General features: G+C 35.9%; 1 protein-coding gene across 5 annotated transcripts in view; it reads left to right on the top strand.

The window, feature by feature from the left end:
- Positions 1–22,939, top strand: part of Tmtc2 (transmembrane O-mannosyltransferase targeting cadherins 2) — a 384,756-nt gene that overhangs the window by 304,510 nt on the left and 57,307 nt on the right. For 3 of the 5 annotated variants that reach the window (XM_010610162.1, XM_010610171.3, XM_019205476.1), the window contains one exon: positions 13,610–13,724. The exons of the other annotated variants lie outside the window; for them this stretch is intronic. In XM_010610162.1, the coding sequence (XP_010608464.1) occupies positions 13,610–13,724 (115 nt within the window). The remainder of the gene's footprint in view (positions 1–13,609; positions 13,725–22,939) is intronic. 5 annotated transcript variants of the gene reach the window in all.

Consider the following 22,939-nt stretch of genomic DNA (forward strand, 5'->3'; position numbering starts at 1 on the left):
TGCCCAAGAAAATACATACAATGTTTCTCCCATCAGTTCGTTGCCAATTTACTGGCTATATATATATATATATATACATACATATTCTTAGGCTGTTTATACCCACAGATTGAATGAATAAAAACACTTCCTCAGCTTAAAAATAAATGTTTAAATGAAATATATGTGTTTTGAGTCTTTTTAAAATTCTTTCCCAAATGCCAAGGAAAATGCCAGAGTGAGTGAATTTTGTTTTATGGGAAATTTGTTCTCTTGGGTGATTATGTACTTTTAGTTTGCTTGTTAATAGTACAAGTGACTTGGAAAATACTACTCATTTGGGCCAAGACAGAGGGAATTATAGGAATTTATATTGGGAGCAGTGGTAATTAGAAGATGATATTTAAAATGCTATCAGTTACTTGTACTTTGAATCCACTGGATTTTCATCTGAGAAAAGAATTTCATCAAGAATGCCTTTTTACTTTCCTTTGGGTTGGTTGAAAGATTGGCTCCACGAGTCAGTTAAATGTTAGCCTCTGAGGTCTCCAGGGTCTCAGGAGGAGAAATAGAGTCTCTGGATTTCAGATTATTTGTCTTTAAGTTCAGAAGTTTGATGTGAGCTTCCAAAATGTTTTCCAGTTTCATGTTTTATGTTATCTCAATGTTTACTCTTCTTCTATCAAAAATTTTTGGGAATGTGTAGAAAATAGTTTTCAGATAATACTGTCAATAATAGTATGAGATATTCATAAGCTTTCAAGCTTACAGTGTGCTCCTGTGACCATATGACACCAGGCATATAAGTCCTAATGGAATTCGGTTTCTAAATCTTAACGTGAGGATCTGATATCTTGTTGTCTTATGTGGGCTTTTGATTCAAGGTGTTCTCTTTGGATCAACCCATCTCTAATAAGAAAGGAAGCTTCTGCCATGAGAATTGAGGTCAGAACAGGTTGCTTCTTTTTAAAAATGCTAGAAACAACATTTAATCAAATAGGATATATTATAATCTGTAGGTAGGTACATAGCAGTAAGTTTAGTGTAGATTGAAACAATTTAATAAGAAATATGTATTACCTGGTACTATATATACTTCCTGGAGAAGGGAACTTTATTCCATATTAAGAAATATATAATATTGGATAAAGAGAAGAAATATTCTTTCATGCAGAACTTGAAGAGTTTCTTTTTCTCCCAGCTACCTCTCAACTAAGATTAAAATTTGTAACCCCATTTCCTTCTTGGGTGACATGCTCTGGGACATGTTCCTCAATTCCACGTGCTGCACCATGTCGTGCTGAGCCCTAAGTGTCATTCTTCCTCCAACTCCATGTGTATGGAGCATCATACCAAACGTCAGGACACAGAAGGAAAAGACTAGCCCAGGGGAGCTGCCAGAGGGTGTGAAATGCACAAATTGCAAAAATACTGACTACATTTAAAAGGAGAAATAATAGGAGGAAAATAGCTAAAGGGGGAGTGGGAAGGGGAGGGAAAAGGAAATAAGGGAAAATAAAAAAATGTGAAAAAGGGAAAATATGGAAACAAAATCTTTGTAAATAGGGAAGGGTAAAGTGGGTGAAAGGAGGGCAGGGTTATGAGGAAAAACATAAGACCCAAGATATATCATGTAAAGGTACAAGATTCCAATGATAAATGTAACTATTGTTTGCTTTAAATGTACCAATAAACCTACCCAGGGGGAGGGAGAAATAAATAATAGAAGGGCCTTGATGTGTGGGGCATTGGGATATAAGAAAACTATGCCTGATGAGTAGTATTTACCATATATAAGACAGAAGTATACAAATAAGGGGATAAGAATGGAAAGCATTAAACCAGAGAAAATGCTTAAAGTAGAAAATACATCTTGTGTCTAGGAAGTAGTTCAAGGACAAGAATAAAATGATAGCAAGAAGTGGCTCCAGAGAATGAGAAACATGCAAATTATGAGAGCTGACAGTTTATGAAAAGAGTGCCTATTGAAAATTTCCAAGTGTGGGCTTCTAAGGCTATTAGAAAGAATTCATATTGTCACCAGCAAGCAAGCTGATCTTGACAACATTTTTTTTTTTTTAAGACAGAGTCTCCCTAGTAGCTCAGGATGCCCTTGAACTTTCTGTGTAGCCCCGCCCCCCCGCAGCTGGCTTGAAACTCTCAGCAGTCCTGCGTCAGCCTCCCAAGTGTTGGGATTATAGGTGAGCACCACGATGCCTGGCCTGGATAGCCATTAAATCACTTCTGAAGTTGGAAATCATATCATTTTTTAGTCAATAGAAAAATATAGAATTTTTAAAAACTATAATTAGGCAGATTATTATTCGGCTGTCCTATCAGTTTCAGAATCCTGAGAACATCTTACTACACTTTTGAGACTCTTGCCTTCTACCCAGTGTTTTCCATGATCGTTTTTATCATCATCCAACCCCTGTGAGGTAGAAATGGATCCCAATCACGTTTGATGAAGAAGGTGAAAGATGAGGATTTTTAAATGAATTTCTGGATTAGAAATTTTCTGTGTAATTAGTGGAGGGCAATTTGAAACACCAGCTCTTTTAAGAACAAAACTTTCTGCTGTTGTTATTGTACGCTGTTTTTCTCTGTGACGGCTTATGTACTATTTATTTTATTTTAAGCATTGGAGGAAATTGTGAAAATACTAGGTTTGGCCTTTCAAACATGAACACTGAAGGAAAAGCTTGAAATATGGTTTACACTGATGAGAAGTGTATGTGTTTTTTTATTTGTAATTAAAACTGGTTAAGAGATACCAATGGACTGAGATCGATAAGTGTTATATCATTTTATTTTTACCACCTCAGTAATTTGTTAAATTAATGAACAAAATTATGGTATTGCCTTGTTTAAAAATGAAAATATATTTTGGATGGCTTTTTGAAAAATTTCATTGAGAGTGCAATTATGTTCAGTGCTTAGTAAGAACAATATGTATTTTTTTATCATGTTTAGTGTCTTTTTATTGCTCCGATGACAGCATAGGCTGTTCACAGAAGTAATTGAACCTTTCTGAAGGTTCAAACTATTTTATTTCTCACCTTATTAAAATATATCCAGTAAGTTAATATAATTGAATCTTTATACTTGTGTGTACTTTATATGAAATAAAAATCCTCTTACCATTAAAATGTTCCTATGCTTAAAATATGAAGAAATAGGGGAGGGTCTTTCTAGGTTTAAAAACCCAAGAATGAAGGAAAAGAAACTTGCTTCCAAAAAACAGTACAATTAAAAGGCAAATGGTAAGCTATGAGAAAATAATTTCAATAGAAAAAAATACTGAATGATCAGTCTGCTTAAGATATGAGACGCTCTGAAGCTACAAAGAAAATAGAATACAAAGACCAAAGGGTATTAGCAATACCTTCTGAAAGAGAAAATAAAACTAGTTTTAAAAGATAACTAAACATATAATGGTGTTAGCAATCAAAGGGATTCAAATAATGGTTTAATTCCTTTATGCTACTTTAATACTTTCAGTGATTTATAGTTTTTTTCTATATTTAGATTTATTTGGCAATTTAAAATTCAATATTGTCATTGCCATGTACTAGAGGTAGAGTGAGAAAGAATCTAAATGCTTAAAGAAAAATGGTTAAAATGGGCATGTTTCCATTTGATGGAATATTATAAATCCTAGATTAATTATATAAAGGTTGTAAATAGTAACTGAGACAACTGCTTATATTGATATTATATTATTGATAAAATTGATACTATATTTGGAGAATAATTAAATTCTCCAAAATAGCTATCTTATTTATATCTAAGCGAAACAAATATAAGTACTTCAGAATGTTAAGAATAGATGTTTTCACTTTGGGACTATTGCAGCCATTTTTTCTTTCCAGTACCAGGGATCAAACTCAGGACCTTGCATTTACAAGGCAGGTATTGTGCCACTGAGCTAAATCCCAGGCCCTACAACCATTTTTTGATAGTCAGGGTTTTCCATTTAAAATTTTCTATGATGAGCACACTATTGAGCACTTATAAAAGAAGGAATATACACTTTAATAAAATGTGAAAAAAATAGACATCTTAATTGTTCAGGTAGTATATAGAAGAGAATGCTATTATGGTAACAAATATTTAATACAATTTAACATGTTAACTTTAAGATGTAAAAATTAAGCAAGAACAAAATACAGAAAGGTATCTTATGTGAACTTTCTATTAAGTAATATATATTGTATTTTAATTGATCAAACACAATAATTTGTACACTGAGTTGTTTTTGTTGTCTGAGACAGTCACAGGAATTTCCATTAATCCCTACAGTTAATCAAAAGCCAAATGGGAGTGGCTACCTTCCTGTGTCCATTTACAGATGAGGATGTGGAGTCACTTAAGCCAGTACAGTAAATTACCCAAAATATCAGTGTATTTCAGTGTCAGTCAGTAATAGTTAAGTGATTAACAGCGCTACTAATGCTGCCCTCCCTGCTGTCATCTCTTACAGCAGGTAAAATGCTGAGAAGACCATGCTAAGATGGTGAGACAGTGACACTAAGATGATGTCAGTTCTGATCCATCCGGTTTTATTATAGCAGAGAGAGGTGGAGAGGAGTGAGGGAAGAGCTAAGAAGGAAATGAATAGTCTGTGTAAACTGTAGTAAGATTATAAGATGTCTCATAACATATATATAGCATCGTGTATGTTTTATAGATGAAAGGTTTAAGGTTAAAACAAATAGGTGGCATATCAAAGGCCCTCTGCCTAACGAGTTGGCAGAGCAACTAATGAAACCCAGTGTGACTCGCAAGCCCACAGTGTGTTTGTGGATTTTCTTTGGCCTTTGAAGATAGCACTGTCATTAAATAAGACCCTTTGTATCCCTGATGGTGACACAGACCCAGAAAAGCTGAAATTATGGAGGATACTGGTGGAGAAACTTGAGTCGATCATCTCATCATTGTGTGTGTTTGTGTTTTGTTTTGTTTTTTTGTACCAGGGATTGAACTCAGGTCCTTGTGCTTGCGGGAGGCAGACAGAACCACTGAGCTAAATCCCCAGCTCATCATTGTGTTCTTAAAGGTCCCAGAAAACAAGAAGAGCTTTTGGGCCAGGTGGCTGGGGAGGGGGGAACAGAAAGGAGCAGAAGAGGAAGGTCAGGGGTCAAGGGGAGAACAGTGATACAGAAGACAGAGGCAGTGTGCCAGCCTCACCCTGCACAGCTTGTTTCTGCTGCCTGCTGACACTCTCTAGAAGGAGTGCATAACTAATGAAGAAATACATGGTTTAATAGAATATGGAGAAACAGCTATCTTAATCTACTAAGTAGTTTATAGAAAAGAAAGAGTAGTTTATAGAAAAGTTTATAGAAAAGAAAATTAGTAGAGTAAGGAAAGAAGTATTCGTAATTATTGAATGAATCTCCCATGTAAATTCTAGACAAAAGTTAGCAAAGGAGCATTAGGTAGGGAAAGGCAGGTTACATGTATTCTCTCATCAGATATTGTAATCGTATAAACATTTAATGAGTGCTTTTAGTTCCTGAGAAATTCACATACAGCATCTCATTTATTTCTTCTAATAACACAGTCAGGTGAGTCCTGCTTGAAAAGAGTCTTAGTCACTTTGTCATTGCTGGGACAAAACACTCCACAGAGAAAAGATCTATTTTGGCTTGGGTTTTTAGAAGGCTCCAAGGCAGAGGGGCATGGTGGAAGGGTCTGGTGGAGGAAAGCCACTCTCACATCATGGAGGCCAGGAAGCCCCTAGAAGAAGGGAATCTGAAAGGGAAATGTATCCTCTGGGTCACACTCCAGGGACACACCTATTCCAGCCATACCCCACCTCCCTAGCAGTGCAGCAGCTACGGATTCACTAGTGGGTCCATCCACTGATGGTGCACTGCCGCTCTGATCCAGTCACTTTCCCAAAGCCCCTCCTCTGACTGCATGAGAGTTTTGGGGGGAACATTCTGTATTTAAACCATAATAAAAAGTAAATGAACTGAGGCTTAAAAACCAAAGAATCTTGATGATAACCAGTCCACCCTGCCAAGGAGATAAAATGCACTTGTTTTAAATTGTTTATGACTAGATTACCACTTTGCTAAGAAAATAATTCCCGTTTACAGTTACACTTCAGTGCAATTTTTATATTTTGTTATTTGAAGTGACAAAAGCAAGATAAAAACTGAATAAAATTTGGAACAAGGAGTAGAGGATACAGTGGATTTTAGACATTAAATCATGGATTTTGGAATAAGACATACCCAGTCCTCCTGAGGATTATTTCATGGAGTATGATCCAGCTTCTGCTAGGCTCTATTCCTTAAGTATTTAATCTGGAAATGGGTGCTATTACCTGAAGTTGTGAGTATTTATTTACAATTTTATAAAATGGCACATAATGTATGCTCAGTAATAGTAGACATTTATAATTTTAAACTTATTAAAAACTATAATGGTCTGGAAAATGAGTGAATTGTGTACAACAAAATTTGAAAGACGTATATAAATAATGGGCACAACCAATTAAGGGAAGAAGATACAGAGTAAAACCCTAGGATTAAGAAAAAGGGGAATGTTTACCCATCAGTATGCAGACAAAAGGCCCAGACAGAAAAAGAATAACTGCAAGGGGAATGAGAATTATAAGCAATATTACAAATAAGAGAGCAGGCATTTTATTTAACAGGCAAACAGCTGTTTAAGGTAACTAATGCATTATTTTCAACTTACTAAGGAGGTGCTTGCTTACTTGCTTGCTTACTCCTCTTCGCTCAGGCACAGGAGGTTTTCTCTCTAGGCCCAACACGCCTGTGCTGGATTCCCTAGCATCAAAGAAGGCTGTTGTTTGTGAGGATTAATGAGGTATGGACACGTAAATTCACACAAGAGTTTGGGGAGGGTACTTTCGCAGTCTTGACTATTTTGATAGAGTGATTGCACTTTGGAGCTCTTGTTTGCCATTTGTTTCTGCTTTCTACTTAACTACAAAGTTGTTCTCAAAGTTTGGGTGACCTGTAGTTCACTGCTCCGAGCCAGCTGGGCGGACCTGAAAATGAACAGTCAGAGAAGCCCAGCGTGCTGCAGTGGGAGTGCAGAGCGGAACTGTGGTGCTCTTCCTAGAAAGCAGGTGAACAGCAGGCTCTTTGGGCCCCCTTTCCCCGCCCAGCTTCTGTGTCCCTGGTGAGGCGGGGCCCATCATCTGTTGGCGCCTTTCCCTTTCTCATTAGGTGATTAAAACAACTGCAGATCATTTGAAGCTCAGCATAAACTTACTGTCTTTTTTGAAGCATACTTCATTACTTTCGAATCTGTGTATTAATTAACCCTACGAGGGAGGCATGTTACTTCCCTTCTTGTCTCTTCACTCATTTTTCCTCGCCCTTCTTCTCTCTTCCTTACCTCGTAGCCCCTCCTCCCTCTGCACGCTTCTCGCCCTTGCCTTGCTATAATTCGCACTTTGCAGGTCTCAGAGCTGTTTTGGAAAGAGTCAGGGGAAAAATAAATTCAATAATATGCTGCTTGCCTTTCTGACCTCTTTTCCAGTTGAGTGCAGGGCCCTGGCCCGCTGTTTGTCTAATCTTCATTGCCCTGGACACCTTCCTCGCCGTCTGTCCAATCGGGGACAAATTCTTGGCCTCATGTTCACTTGGGGACAGATCCAGAGCCTCCCAGACTCACAATGAGCAGTTCAGATTGATCTCCTGGGTGTCTTTTCCTTATTCACCCAGCCCACCTGTTTCCTTGGCCAGCGACGGCAGCACATTTATCACATTAGATTTGTCTCACAAAAGCAGAGCTTTTTTTCAACTCAGGCTGCCAAGAGCACAAAAACACAGCAACAAAAACGATAGAAGGGCAGAAGAGAGAGACTGGTTTTAAAGAGTGAGAGCACACTGGACCTAAAATGCCAGGGTGACTGGGGGCTCTGAAAAGACACTCAGCAAGGTTTCCTTCAGGGGCACAAAAACGAGTCTCTCTGTATTTTCCTTCTCTGAGGCATGAGGAGCACACATTGACATTCTTTTCTTAGCAGCATCCCCTTTAGACAACTGGTCTCCCTAAATCCTGACCACCTTTCTTTTACCAGGAATGTATTTCTCCCTTTCCCTAATAGAAGCACCCCATAAAAGACTTGCCTCAGTTTCCCTTCACGCTCTCATTTTCTTGTTATCACAAGACATCGCTGAAACCCTTAAGTGTAAATATTCCACCGCAGCCTTTTCCCTTTCTTATCATCTGAATCTTTCAAAAAGTTCCTGAGTACAGGTAGTTGCTTCTGGAATGTTTGGCACAGTTCTAAGTTATGATCTGGTTGTTGGTTATACAGTTATAGTCTCTTGATGAAATTTGAGCAGTACCATTAATTGTGCCCATTATTCTTTGTTTATTCATTTTAAATTACAATTTCAACAAAGGTAAACAAAAGCATCACCTTCATCCAGAAATGATGTTACTTAGCCCTTTTAGATTTTCATGCATTTTAAGGTTAAGCTATCTCCATAGTCCCTTTAATCCTCTAATAGATGGGAATTGTGTTAAGAATAAATGTTGCGTTTTTCTTTGTAACTCCTGCTGCAAGTATCACCATGTGTTGTGTATAGTGGTAAAGATACAGATTTCTTGGGTACATTAACCCATAAAAGCACCTGTCTTCTGTTCCCATATGATTTCTTTTTCTATGTCTGCTGTTGAATTATTCTGCAATAACAGTGATTTGTAATAGATGTTACCAAATTGTATAATTTGAACTATTTTCAATTTAAGAAGTCTTTGAAGATAAAATTGAGTCTGAAATTTTTTATGTTCCAAGAGAAATTCAGAGGTCTCAAACGAGGGACATATGTTGTTCAGGTGCAGAGGTACCACTCATAAAAACTTCACCGTGGACGGCACCTTAGGCATTGTGCAGTGCCCAGCACTGTGTTGTTTGCCATAGCCCTGCCTCAAATCACTGGCCGGTGTTGGCAAATAATTAAAAATGTGTCTGGTAACCTACATTGTCAAGGTTCTAGCTTGCTCTTGAAGATGAATCAAGTAGCTGTAAATGGTTGTCATTAATTTAGTCCCATCGTTAAACATGAGTTTGCTGAATCCTTACCATGCACCAGGAGGTTGAATGCATTGACTGGGAAAGGAGCATTCCAGGTGGAGGGAAAGGCAAATTAAAAGACCCTGGAGTAGCAAGCTTTGTTCCTCTGATGTGATTAGGAAATGTGAAAGGGCCCAATGCGGATCACATCAAGATAAGATGTGTTGGCCCAGACAAGTACCCTTGGATGGGCTACTGAATGGTGCAATATGGCCTTGGTTTTAACAAGTGCACTCTGACTGCTGTTTTGAGGAAATGCTGTGCGTCAAGGTCAGAAGTACTGGACCATTTATGATGTTACTGCTGTAATCCAGGGCAAGGTGATGGCTTGAAAAGGGGTGGCATTGGTAAAGGTCAGATGATTCTGTTTACATTTCAGTGATCAAATATTTACCTAATACAAAGTAGCTGTTACTTTGTAAGTAAGATTTTCATCGCCTTTGAACATTTTGTAAAGCTACATATGAATGATTGTTATCAAAGAGAATTGTGTCATCGTGACATGTATTACAGGTCTTTAGTTACTTTGATCTTTAAGAGTGAGTTTTTCATAGTATTTTTGGCATGAGATGCCAGTTCCAATTAATCTAGAAAGTTTATATATAGACTTTTATTTTCTGGTGCTGGGGATTGAACTCAAGACCTTGTGCTTAAGAGGCAGACGCAGTGCCACTGAGCTAAAACCATAGACTTTTTACAAAGCAGTGATTGAGCCTAGAGCTTAAGGCTGGCTTCTGTCTGTACAGATTTTTATCTCACAGACAGAGCTTTTGAAATCCAGGAATTAATGAAGGATTGATTTTCACAGTCTCGTCATATTGAAATATTTGTAAAAATCTAATAAATGGTTAGAATGGTTCAGTGAAAAAAAAAAAAGATGTAACTCTGGTGCTGCAATAGTTGAATCCAAAACAGTAATGCTTTTTCTTTTTTCTTCTCTCTCCCTCTTTCTTTCTTTCCCTCTTTCTTTCTTTCTTTCTTTCTTTTCTGTTTAGAGCATAGAAATTTTACTCTGTGGGGAGAGTTACACTCTTTATCTCTGTAACTGCTGTGGAGAATGCTTGCTCTTTTTAAATCATATTCTGTTTTTCCCCTATTCATGTGACTTTTTTCTTTACAATTTCTCAAGTTTGATATTTTTCATTTCCTTTCTTTCTTCTCCCTTTGATTTGAGACAATGAAGTTAGATGATGATAATTAACTTGGATAAGACAAATTACAAACCCAAAGAGAATGTGGTAGTGACAAAACACGTATGAGAACAAAATCATATTTTACTTAAGATTTTCTTTATTTGAAGTAATGCTTTCTTTTTTCTTCTCTCTCCCTCTTTCTTTCTTTCCCTCTTTCTTTCTTTCTTTCTTTCTTTTCTGTTTAGAGCATAGAAATTTTACTCTGTGGGGAGAGTTACACTCTTTATCTCTGTAACTGCTGTGGAGAATGCTTGCTCTTTTTAAATCATATTCTGTTTTTCCCCTATTCATGTGACTTTTTTCTTTACAATTTCTCAAGTTTGATATTTTTCATTTCCTTTCTTTCTTCTCCCTTTGATTTGAGACAATGAAGTTAGATGATGATAATTAACTTGGATAAGACAAATTACAAACCCAAAGAGAATGTGGTAGTGACAAAACACGTATGAGAACAAAATCATATTTTACTTAAGATTTTCTTTATTTGAAATTCTACTCAATTATCAAACACAAAGCATGTGTTTGTCTACTCTATTTGAAAAAGAAGTGATTGCTCAGAACTGTTATTTTTGCATGTAAAGGAAAAAACTCAACTCTCCTTAAAGAGTTTTACAAGTGTAAACTTAAATTTAATGAGCATGTCATTCATGTACCTGTCATGTAACTGTCATGTAGCTACTCACTTTGTCTCGGAATTTAGGAAAGGGCCTTCCATATACCAGAAGACTACCAGAAGAGCTCATTCTAACTGGGAGCTAATATCATGTATAATTAGAATGCAGAGTACAGTGACAACATTTATTTGGTTGTTAAGATATTGATTCTTTTAAAAAACGGTTCAGGTATTCAAATTCAGTTACAAAAACTAATGATTCACACTTCATAATACTGTATGTTTTTATCATAACAAAGCACCAATATGAGACTATTCAGATAATGTGGTCTATTGAGAAAAGATTGCAACTGCACAATTATATACATGACTATTATGTTGTAATATTATTTTTAAATATTAACACAAATGAATTATTCTGCTATACAATGTCCACATAGGGACTTTCATTGTAAACCATTTACAGTCCTAAAAAGTATGCATTTAGAGTGTTTTTTAGACTTTGTAAGCAGTTTTTAAAAAGGGCATATTGCATGGCAAAGCTTATTGAAACGTGAATGTTTTTCACTTACGATCGGATTGCTTATTTGATTTTGTGCTATGCTAACATCAGTAGTTAATGTCAACTGCATTTATGGGTTGAACATTGACGATGGGTTTAGCACTGACAAAGCTTGAACAGCTTTGGCCTGGACTTCGCTTGACTAGTGTTACTGTTATCTTCATCACACAGATAATCTGTCAGTTTCGTCTCAGTTTCTTGAGTGAACACAATAAATGCCATATCTTTCCTTCCTTCATTTATTAATTTTTTTTTTTACCAGAGTCAGTATGTTTCCTATTCCAGGCTGGAATGATGCATTTTAATATAAATAATCTTCATTATGCAATTAATTGTTGCATTTTTTCTAACTATAATTCAGAACATTGTAATTCAGAGTTAATAACTACCTGGGAAAAAAGAACAATAAATAATTTCCTACATTGTCCTTTGTTTAAATACCACATAAATAATTAACATATTTGTTAATGCATTTGCTTAAATACTGCGTTTCTAAGACAGGTAGCAATTAATATTAGGTTCAAATTTAAAAATCTAATAAGCATAAATGGTATCTTTTATTAAGATATATTTGAGGAGAAATTGCATTTTCAATGTCCCGTAGATTATCCAGTTTTAGTGTTTTTTGGGTTTTTTTTTTTTTTGGTAATGGGGATGGAACTCAGGACTTTGCACTTACAAGGCAGGTGGCAGAACCACTGAGCTAAATCCCCTGCTCATGGTTTTAGGTTTTTGGTTTTTTTTTTTTAACAAGCATATACTTTAATTTCATTTGCATCTCTTATTTGTAGAGTTAGAATGTACAGAAATTTCAGAGTAATTATTTTTATATTTTAAATGTTTATTTACAACTATATTTTGTTTTTCTTTTCTTTTTTTTTGGTACTGGGAATTGAACTCAGGCCCTTGCGCATGTGAGGCAGACGCCGGAACCACTGAGCTAAATCCCTGTCCCACAACTATATTTTCTTAATAATTTTTCTGAACATACAATTTCACTTGTTTTGAGAATAAATAGGGCACAGAATGTGGGAAAGTGATGTAATCCTTTTTCTCTTGTTTTAAAATAGTGGACTTTATAATCCTAGGTTTATATTTACTCACCATTTTTAACACTTTAGAAATATTTAACCATGCAAGGACTATTGATTATTAGAAACCCTAAAACATATTTTCCCTTTTATTTGAACAGATGTTTTGGGGTTAAACATAATTTGTCACAGCTATTAGATACATAATGAGTTCTACTAACAACCATTTCTATTTCTGTGTGTAACTCAGGATTTGCAAATCATTCTTACAACTATTTTTGTAGTGCTAAATAGTCTCAAACTTTCAGCACACAGGGACCCCCAAATAAAAAGAGACGCTAATTAGACTACAATGCCACAGACCTGGCAGGTGCTGAGATGTCTTCATTAGATCTCTGTCACCCTTTGATTTGATTTTTATTTGAATATTCATATCAGATCAAACCTCATACAATTACTTTTGCTCTTTCGTAGTAAATCCTCGCTTTTCAAAGTGCAGCCTTTTTCTGTGTTTGCATATTTGTTGCCTTAAAATTGGATCTGACTCTGTTTACTTTGCCTTTTGAGTAAATTTCCTAGATAGCATTACATAACAATTCTTGAGGTACAATTTATAGAGCTTTATTGTTCTGTCTCCAATAATTCTATCCTTGCAAAGTTGACCTTACAGTGGTCTCAAAACTGTTGACATTTATCCCACTTGTATTCCAGGTTAGAATTCAGAGTTTGTTATTACAAAGCCTGTCTTCCTTTATTATTAAAGAATAATTAAATTTGTTCTTTAATTTCAGCATTACTTAAATGTAAGAAATAATGCGTATGTCAGAGACAGAAGTTGTAAAGCAGTGACAGTTAAAATCAACTCAGCTCATATTTGTAATATAATTTTAAATGCATTTGTTTTGTTTTTTGCTTGAAAAGTCCATAGAGGATTTCTTTATAAGAAAAAAAAAAGTGATTTTTCTTGTATTGAAATCCTTCCTGTGTCCTGCAATTAAAGGAAAGACATTTAAAATATGACTAGGAAATGAGCTTGGCATTAAAGCTTACCTTCAAGTCACCTTTACCACTGTACTTATTTTTCTCTAAATGCAGCTTTATCATTTCATGCGATTATCATTTTCTGTATTGAATTTCTCATGCTTTCATGCTTTGCAGGTCAGTTTCTTCTGGAAGAAGCTCGCCTCTTAGAAGCAGCTGAGATGGCAAAAAAAGCAGCTGAGCTAGATAGTACAGAGTTCGATGTTGTCTTTAATGCTGCCCACATGCTCAGGTTAGTTTTTCTTTCTGTACCTTAAAGACCAATACTGTGACTTTGCTAAGGCAGTTAGTTATATTAGTTTCCCTATCAGTCATGGTGTGTAACCATGAAAAACTTAGAACAGTTTTATTTACTATAGTCTGTTTACCACGTGCAGGGCAGGTGAGCCCTGAAGACTGAATATTACTTAGACCTTCCCTGGCTATTTCCTTCCCTCCAGAAATTTAGTCTGATCATAAAATACAAAAGGAAAACTACAATATTTAATGTAATAATTGTCAAATTAAATGTCTCCACTACAAAACATTATCAGTTATTCAAGTGCATCTCGATTGTTTGTGTTTCTATATTGTTAACTGTAGCATGTGAATACTTTTGAATGTGTTAAACTAATAGTGGGAAGGATTATAAAATACAAATTTACTTAAGTAAATTTGAATACCCTTGTACTCAGCACAATTGCTGTGTTTTGGAACAATGTATTTTTGGAAATTACCACTTCTATTTTCAGAAGGGTTATTCAGAGGTGATCACAAGAATACAAAAGTCAGATCAGCTATTATTTTGTGAAAATGAAAAGAAAGTGCATCCATAAGTGGTATTAGGATGTTTTCAAAACGGAAAGGAGTTATACATGACTAGGAATGCAGCTTAGAGGCTCAGTGCACGTAAGAGGCACTGGGTTCAGGCCTCAGTACCAGAAAAAAGAAAAGAAAAGAGAAGGGGAGGGAAAAGGAAGGAGAAGGGCATCATTTGTTCTTCTAACAATATGCTTGTCTCTTCTCGCATATTATTACTTGCATTTTACTCCATTAAGTCCCTACCTCAATGTTTCATTAAATAACAGCCACACTGTGGTCTCTCTACTTGACTTCTAGGGATAGATTTGTAATTATGTAGATTACTCTCACAAGGGAAGGAAAACAAGAACTTCTGGTCTGGGATTAGGCTCAATAGGAAACCATCTTATTAACATGAGTCAGGCCCTGGGTTTAATTGCCAGCATATACACGTACGTACACACAGGCCTTTGAGAAATATAAAGGATCTGTTTATTTTTCACCTTTATTTTCAGGTCATTTAGGTTCAAGTGTATTTGTAAGAAATAATCTTGAGCAAATCTGTACCATTTTTCCATTTTTCCAAATGATATTTTACAAAACTAGAGCACATTATTATCATAGCCAGCATATTGATACTGATGCAGTTCACCGACTGTGTTGAGTTTCCTTGGTTTTACTTATACCCCCTTTGTGCACACGTGAGTGTGTGCATGTGGGTGTGTGTATGTTTAGTTCCCTGCAGTTTTGTCACACACACAGCTCTACATGTCCATCCCCTCAGTCACATCACAGTGCAGTTCCATTATCACAAGTAGTATCCCTTGTGCTGCCCTTTCCTAATCTCAGCCCCTCCACCTCACCCCCCCCAACCAATATTCAAAGCAAATTTTATACATCAACTTGTGTTTGTCATTTAAAATCTCTGTTAGATATGTATCTCAGCAGGAGGCTTTTTAATAGTTTTAAAAAAGAAATCTAAAGCCTGGTTTACAGGGAGTACATACTGTAAAGTTTCTGATGAATGCTCTTCCTCTACATTAATGTTTAACATTCCCAAAACACTTGTTTTATCATGAGTTGGAGAAAGCTGGCATCTACAGAAAGAAATCAGGAGTCAGTTGACTATTGGCTATATTTCTAAATCGTCTGAATATAGCCAATCTTCAAGAACGTTCAGTGCAAGGATGATCTTTAATACCTTAATTTGCATGACAAATTCTTGCCAGGAAGAAGCCTTTCTGTTCATGAATAAAACACTGTGCTTCTTGTCAAAATAGACCATTTATAGGGACAAGAAAGCATGAGCTTCTATAGACTTATTCATCTTACTTGATAAATATTTTCATCAAGAAGTCATTTGCTACATATTAAGATAGTGTCCTGAATTCAAGGTCTACCAATTGAAATCCATTATCAGAATATTACAAAAAATGTCCTTGTTAAATATATCACTTGTAATTTTTTTCTGTTACCATAGTGCTAGAAAACAGGAAAGTTTTTGTTCCACCTTGTTGTTGTAGAAATCTTTAGGATTTATTTTTCAGAACCTTCTCTCAAGCCTTCTAAGGTCTGCATTCCTCATTAAGTTCTAGTCACTACCTTCTTGTACTGACCGCAGTCGTGAGCATAACAGCCTGGTAAGCGCTCACTCAACTCAGTGGCATTTTCCAGGAATGATTTCATGTAGCCTTTGTGTTTTCCAGTTCCCTCAAATTCAAGTATTTCTTCAGTGCTTATTGTGCAGACTGAATGCCAGTCTTTATTTATTAGTGAAAAACATTTAGCATTTTGTTTGCTGAAAGATAAGAAAAGCTGTTGGTCTTTCCTTGAATGTAGCTTTATCAAAATGATTGCTATCAAGATTTTGCTTATTTGGTATTATATATAAAGTAAAATCTTAACTACCTGGAAACGTGTGGTGTCCTAAATTTACTGTGGGGGTGGTGGTATTGGGGCTTGGACCCAGGGCCTTCAGACTGAACTAGGCTCCCAGCAGTTTTTATTTCTAATTTTGAGACAGGGTCTTGCTAAGTTGTATAGGTGAGGCTTGAGTTTGCAGTCCTCCTATCTCCCAGACTGCTGGGAGTAAGGCATGGTTGCCTGGCTCTAAACTGAATTTGATTTTACTCCTCACATCAAAACTTTGGTTTCTCTGAGAGATTTTAGGAGAAAAATTGGCAACGTTTGGTGATAAGTCAGGTGTGAAGAAAAAGGTGAATTTCTGTTTGTGACTTGGTTAGCTGGATTAATGCTTTACCAGATATTCCAACTCAACAATTTAGTAAAAGTGTATGTTTAATACATGGTTCTACCACTCTGATTTAACTTTCCTTTCCTTGGCTATTTCCTAGACATGACCAAAAGAATCTATTAACAAAGAAAAAGTACTGTTCATTCCCAATATTTTTTTTACAAAAGTTATTTGGTCTGAATGAGGAAGAAGTGAGAGTCAGGACCAGCTTTCATGGAACAAGTCTTTGTTAACTGAACTTTTTAAGAGGCTTGAAATTGGAGAAGTTTCTTACAGAACCACTTCAACTGTCAGCAGTACCAAAAAGTTTTCCTTTGTAGAAGAAGCAAAGGTTTAAAAAAAAGGAAAGGCAAATTTTGAGAAATCTTAACTTCCATTTGGCATTCAGATAAGAGCAACAAAGAAAAGGTATTTAAAGTAAGCACCCTGGGAAGCAGAATTAACATTAGAAATTTAAGAACTGAGGGAGGTGATACATGCCTTTAATCCCAGCACTTAGGAAGCTGATGCAGGAAGATCATAAATTTGAGTCCTGCACAGGCAACTTAGTGAGCCCGTCTCAAAAATAAAAAAATGGCTGGGAAGTAGCTCAGCAGATCAAACCTGTGTGTTTGATTCTCAGTACTGCAAAACCGAGACAAAACAACAACAAAAAACCCTCAAAAGCCACTTCGAATATGCTTAGTTTCTACTTCAAGGTGATTCACATGAAACCTAGATGGTGAGGAACCAATACTACTGTTGTTCACCACATGGGTTTGGCCTCCACTTCTTCAAAGGTAAAGATCTACACTTACTTTTTTTGGGTCACTGAATGTGTAAATGGGACAGATGTCACTTGTAAGAAAAGCTGAGTACACTTTCCTTTTTCTGACTTGAAGACAGTGCAAACAGACCTTGAACCTGAAGGGAAACAAATTTCCTTTCCCTCCCTCATTGGAATGGTCAGATGGGCGAGAAATAAACTTTTTTGTCTTAAATTGGTGGTAATTCAGAATGGGTTGGCATAGCATAACCTAATTTACTTTAGAAATGCAATAGGTAGTTGGAAAGAGGAACATTATAACATCAGAAAAGAGAACTGAGAGATTAGTAGGATCCCTTAAAACTGCAATAAAGGTAATGTAAAGTTAATAGACTAATCACTTAAATAGAAGCTGTAGATACTTTCCCAAAACTCCTTGGAAAGTAATAATTGGAAGAAAATTATGACTGATAGAAATTGAAGTATATAAAGCTCATGGGTCAAAATATTTATCTATAGCATATATACTCCTGTGATTATATAATTATATAAAGTAATATAGTATGATACAGATGTATATGTCTACTTCTGTGTGATATAGTTGTATTAATAGATAAATATGTGAATAAATTAGTGTTGCATGTAACATCAATATAATTTTATTTGTGATATATGCTAACTACGATATATATTTTAAAGGAAAGCAGATAAATTTTAACAGATTAAGCTTTTATTGTTTAATAATTCAAGAAAATTTCTAAGATAGGACAAAGGACCCTTCTCTTAAAATTTTGCAAGCAAAATTCATGAAATAGATCCAATCCTAAATTGTCTTCATGTGTGAGTCACAATTCTTAGCTGCAAGCTACAGAATTCACTCTTGCTAATTCCAGCACAAATGGGCTTTATTAAAGAGCATTCTAGTTCTAGTCACTCACAGGTCACTCAAGGGGCTTGAGAGCACTCCTTTACACAGCCCATTGTGCCTGTGGGTTCTCTAGAGGAACAGCCTTCAACTACTAGCCTTCCCAAGGCTGAGTAGCGTTTATAATCCAGGAGGTAAGTCAGTATCACCAGTGGAACAAAGTAGAGTGTGTGCCCTGTGCATTAGCAGACGATTCTCTTGGGTGCTGCTGCCTCCCATTATGCTTACTTCCGAATTTCATCTCTTGAGATGATATCTGATTGATGGGACTTTATTCGTGTGCTGCAAGATGAAGGGATTTGGGGGCTTCCTCTTTGCTTGGGAAGGTGGGACCCACATTGTGGCTAACTATGGACTGTGTCGACAGGAGGGCTGACCATAGATGTTGAGTGTTGTCACGTAATGAACATTGACAATACACGATGACCCTTTGAGTACTTCAAATAAACTGGAAAAAGTGTTAGGTGCCTCCAGATGAGATCATTTAAAAAAAAAAGTGGATTGATTGTCATCAAAAGAAAATAACAAAGAAATTTAAAGTGCTAGAACTCAGTGAAGTTAGGTATCTACATGTGCGAGAGGAAACAGTTAAATCAGTTATTCTGTTATGAGCAGTTGGAATAGAAGTTTTCAGATTTTACCCCTAGAACTGGAAGCTAGAGAGAGAGAGAGAGAGAGAGAGAGAGAGAGAGAGAGAGAGAATATATTTGATGGCCAAAAGGAAATCAAAAGGCACAAAAACATAGTGTCTGGTGGAAGAGATTTGTCATTGTTTTAAATCCATGTATGGTAAGATATAAAACCTTTTTTTCAAATATATTCTATCTACCTGGCATTCTATATTGCATTTTTACATGTTACTTTCTCATTTCTAATTGTGTATCTGTCAAGTACACATTAATATTCCTATTTTATAAAAAGGAAATCAAAAGGCACAAAAACATAGTGTCTGGTGGAAGAGATTTGTCATTGTTTTAAATCCATGTATGGTAAGATATAAAACCTTTTTTTCAAATAGCTTCTATCTACCTGGCATTCTATATTGCATTTTTACATGTTACTTTCTCATTTCTAATTGTGTATCTGTCAAGTACACATTAATATTCCTATTTTATAGATGAGAAGACTGAGGCTCAGAGTTAGTACTACTCAGTTGATGAAGCTGTGATTTAAACTTGGTGTGTTCTGACCAATTTTAATACTGTTTTCACCATGTCACTTTGGCTCCCTCTGTCTTTATAACTGAGTGATACCAAGAAGCTATCATTTTTAAATATATTAAAGGAGAAAGGATTTATAAAGAATAACTAATTATCAAGTTAATGAACCTTAAATAGTAAGACCTCTCTAATGCTATTAAATTATTCTTTTATGACAACTTTTAGAAGGTATATTCATGGCTGGTCTTTGGAGAAATAACATCACATTTGTTTGTTTTGTTTTGGTTTTTGTTTTGGTTTTTTGAGACAGGATCTCACTATGTAGTTGAGACTGACCTGGAACTCACTATGTAGTCCAGGGTGGTCTCAAACTCACAGCGATCCTCCTTCCTCAGCCTCCCGAGTGCTGGGATTACAGGCATGTGCCAGCACACCCGGCCTAACGTCACATTTGTATTATCCAAGGGATAGTACATTTTTTAGAAATATCGATATAGTATAGTGTTGAAAATGAGTCACACTGAGAGTAGTGTGCACTTTATTCTTTTCTGGACATAAGGGAACAAGCTATCACTGCTTCTCAAGTAGCAAGAAAATTAACACCCACCAACCCACCTGACCCCTGTTACTTCCTTAGTTTCTAGAGAGCGAGTGAATATATGAGAATCATAATCTTTTAATTTCTATTTTTAATTTCAGTTTTATATAATTATATGCTATGTAAGCAGATGGCTTAACTTTATAAATTTGACTGAGATAAAATTTTAATTCTTGAACGAGAAAAGAATAGAATCAGATTGCTTTCTCAAACCATAGTTGTGTTTGTGTGTGTCTGCATATCATGTAGAGATATGTAAACTTGACCCTCAAAATCTCTGAGTTCTGTGTTTCTGACTTTAATGAGCTACAAATTGAAATTATGTGGGGAGAAAATGTGTTGAATGTGTACACACTTGTTTTGGATATTGGCCCCTAAACAATATGGTGTCATACATATTTATGTAGCATTCATGCTGTGTTAGATATTATAAGTAATCTAGAGATGATTTAAAGTATAGGCAAGATTTGTAGGTTATATGTAAATACTACACCATTGTATATAAGGTAGTTGAACATCTTTAGGTACTAAGGGTATCTGTAGGGATAGATAAGGAATAAATCCCTTGAGATAACAGTGAACAACTAAATCTCCAAGGTCTTTTAGGCCACATACTTTCTCCTTTAATGTTTTGAAATAAGCAAAAAACACTCCAAAGTCACTAGATTTTTTCCAACTATAAATTACGTCTTACTGCCAGTGTTTGGTCAGGAGAGTCTTACTTCAACTGCATTGTAATGGGTTATAGGGTCTTTAAAGCAGAGCATTTGCATATTAAGATTAAAGTTGACTGTTCCTGGCCAATACCTCATTAATATGATTTTCAGGTCTATAAAATAAAGGTCAGGTTCAGATCCAAACCTGTAGTAAAGAAAAATTTAGTGGCCCAATGGTCATGAAAAATAGATATCTTTAGTTCATGAATTATTTGGTCATTGTTATAATTAAAATGAAAGGACATTGGATTTCTTATTGACAAACTAGGGAGAAGTCTATCTGCTTTAAAACTGCACCTGGTGTACTTAGGTTAACATTACTGGGCAAATAAAGGTTAATATTAAAGACAGAAAGCTTATGCTAAATGGTGCCCAGTTTTATCTGACTTCTACAACTATTTAGAGCCACCATTCATCAGTATTCTACTTGCTAATGTACCTGTCATATTTTCTAGATTATTTAAAAATAGTGGTTCTTCAAACAACAAAATCCCCATATCTCTTTTAGATCTTCAGAATGAGACTTTGGATCCTCGCCTAGGCAGGCTCAGCAGCCTCCATGCCCCCAGCCCATATTAACCATAAGAAGATGAACCAAGAGCCTGTGTACCTCCCTAAAGAATAAGGGCTTGATGTCAAAGGGAGGGAAATGAGGCAGGATAGAAGAAATAAAGATAGGCAGAAATAAGACAAGGGAAATCACAATTTCAAAATTGTGCTTTTAAGAAGACTGCAACTTCAGGATGCAAAGTTACCTGAGGTTATCCATATCTGTACTCCCTACTCTTTTTTAGGCATCCTTTCTCCCAGGCTTGTCACACCTAAAATTCTTTAAAGATTCTTAAATACTGCCCATTTCCCCTTCCCCTTTGGGCCTTATCTTCCTATTTCATATTATCTATTATACATTTTGATCCTTGGGGGAAAGGAATAAATATGAGAAAAATAAAAAACAAAGTTTTTATACATAGAGAGAAGTGGAGGGGTGGATGGGAGGGCAGGGGAACAGGGGAAAAATAAGAATCAAGACGTATCATGTAAAGTTACAAATTCCCAATAATGATTGTCATTATATTGTATATCTAAAATGTACTAATAAACTGAATGAATTTTAAAATATTCTTAAATCCATTCATTACCTTAGCTGATAAGGTAAACCTGATTTTAAGATATACAATAGACTGATCTCCTATCTTTTCCCTATAAAATGGACTATCTTTCTACCTATGAAATGAGCCATTATCTTTCTACTTCTGGGTGGGTCCTTGCTTTTCTCCTGCAGACCAAGCCCAAACTGTCTATAGATTCCAAATATTTCTAACTCCCCGAACACATAAATATTCCAGCTCCAAATTATAGAGTGCCTTTATCTTGAGGGCCCATACTCTATGAGTTTGAGTGTCTATTTAAAAATTCTACCTAAGAAAGCCCTTTGTGCCTTTTAAAATATTAATTAAATCAACCAATGGAATTATCCAGGAACCTTGTTAAAATGCAAGGTATGAATGCTGCTATTTTGTTTTTTTTTTTTCAGCTTTAATTGAGTTTATTGGTACATTTTAGGGATACAGCACAGTTACATTCATTGTTGGGATCCTGTACCTCTACATGACAGGTCTTGGTTCTCATTTTGTATTTTGACAAGCCCCAAGAGATGCTTCTGATGTTCTAACCTACTGTGTGTTTTATTCTACTTCCTCTACATCCTTTCTGACTTCAGCTACCTCATAGATTCCACCTTGAACATAATGTACCAGTTGACGTGGCCAACACTTTCCTTTCTTCTCATGAGAAATCCACTTGCCAGGCTTTGGGAACTGTTCTGGGCAAATGTCCTAGAGTTTTGCAATTAACGGATCACTACTACTTCCCCACCCCGTCTTGCCTCACTTCCAATTTGTGAGGCTTGAGGCCATGAAAGAATGAGCTCAAATTCTTAGTTGACATCATAAAACTGATTCAGTGGGACCTTTCATAAATTTGCATTGCTAGCATAGTCTTTTCTTTCTTCTTTTACTTACCATTTCCTCTTCACTTCTTTTTTTTAACAAGCTGTTTGTGTCTACTTTATTGGTACTTTTTAAGTATACAGTATAGTTACATTCATCATTGGGATTTTTATCCTTTACCTTTAGTATTGAGACAGGTACATAAGGGTCTTGAAGCCAGCTTTGATATCTTAGCAGAGAAATTTTCATCTAAGACGTAAGAGGTTATATACATGTTATTAATAGGAGTGTCATTGCAAGGGTCTTTTCTGTTCCTTGCT

This window comes from Fukomys damarensis, unplaced genomic scaffold (genome assembly GCF_012274545.1).
Source record: "Fukomys damarensis isolate Sample0158 unplaced genomic scaffold, DMR_v1.0_HiC HiC_scaffold_15, whole genome shotgun sequence".
NCBI classification, from domain to species: domain Eukaryota; kingdom Metazoa; phylum Chordata; class Mammalia; order Rodentia; family Bathyergidae; genus Fukomys; species Fukomys damarensis.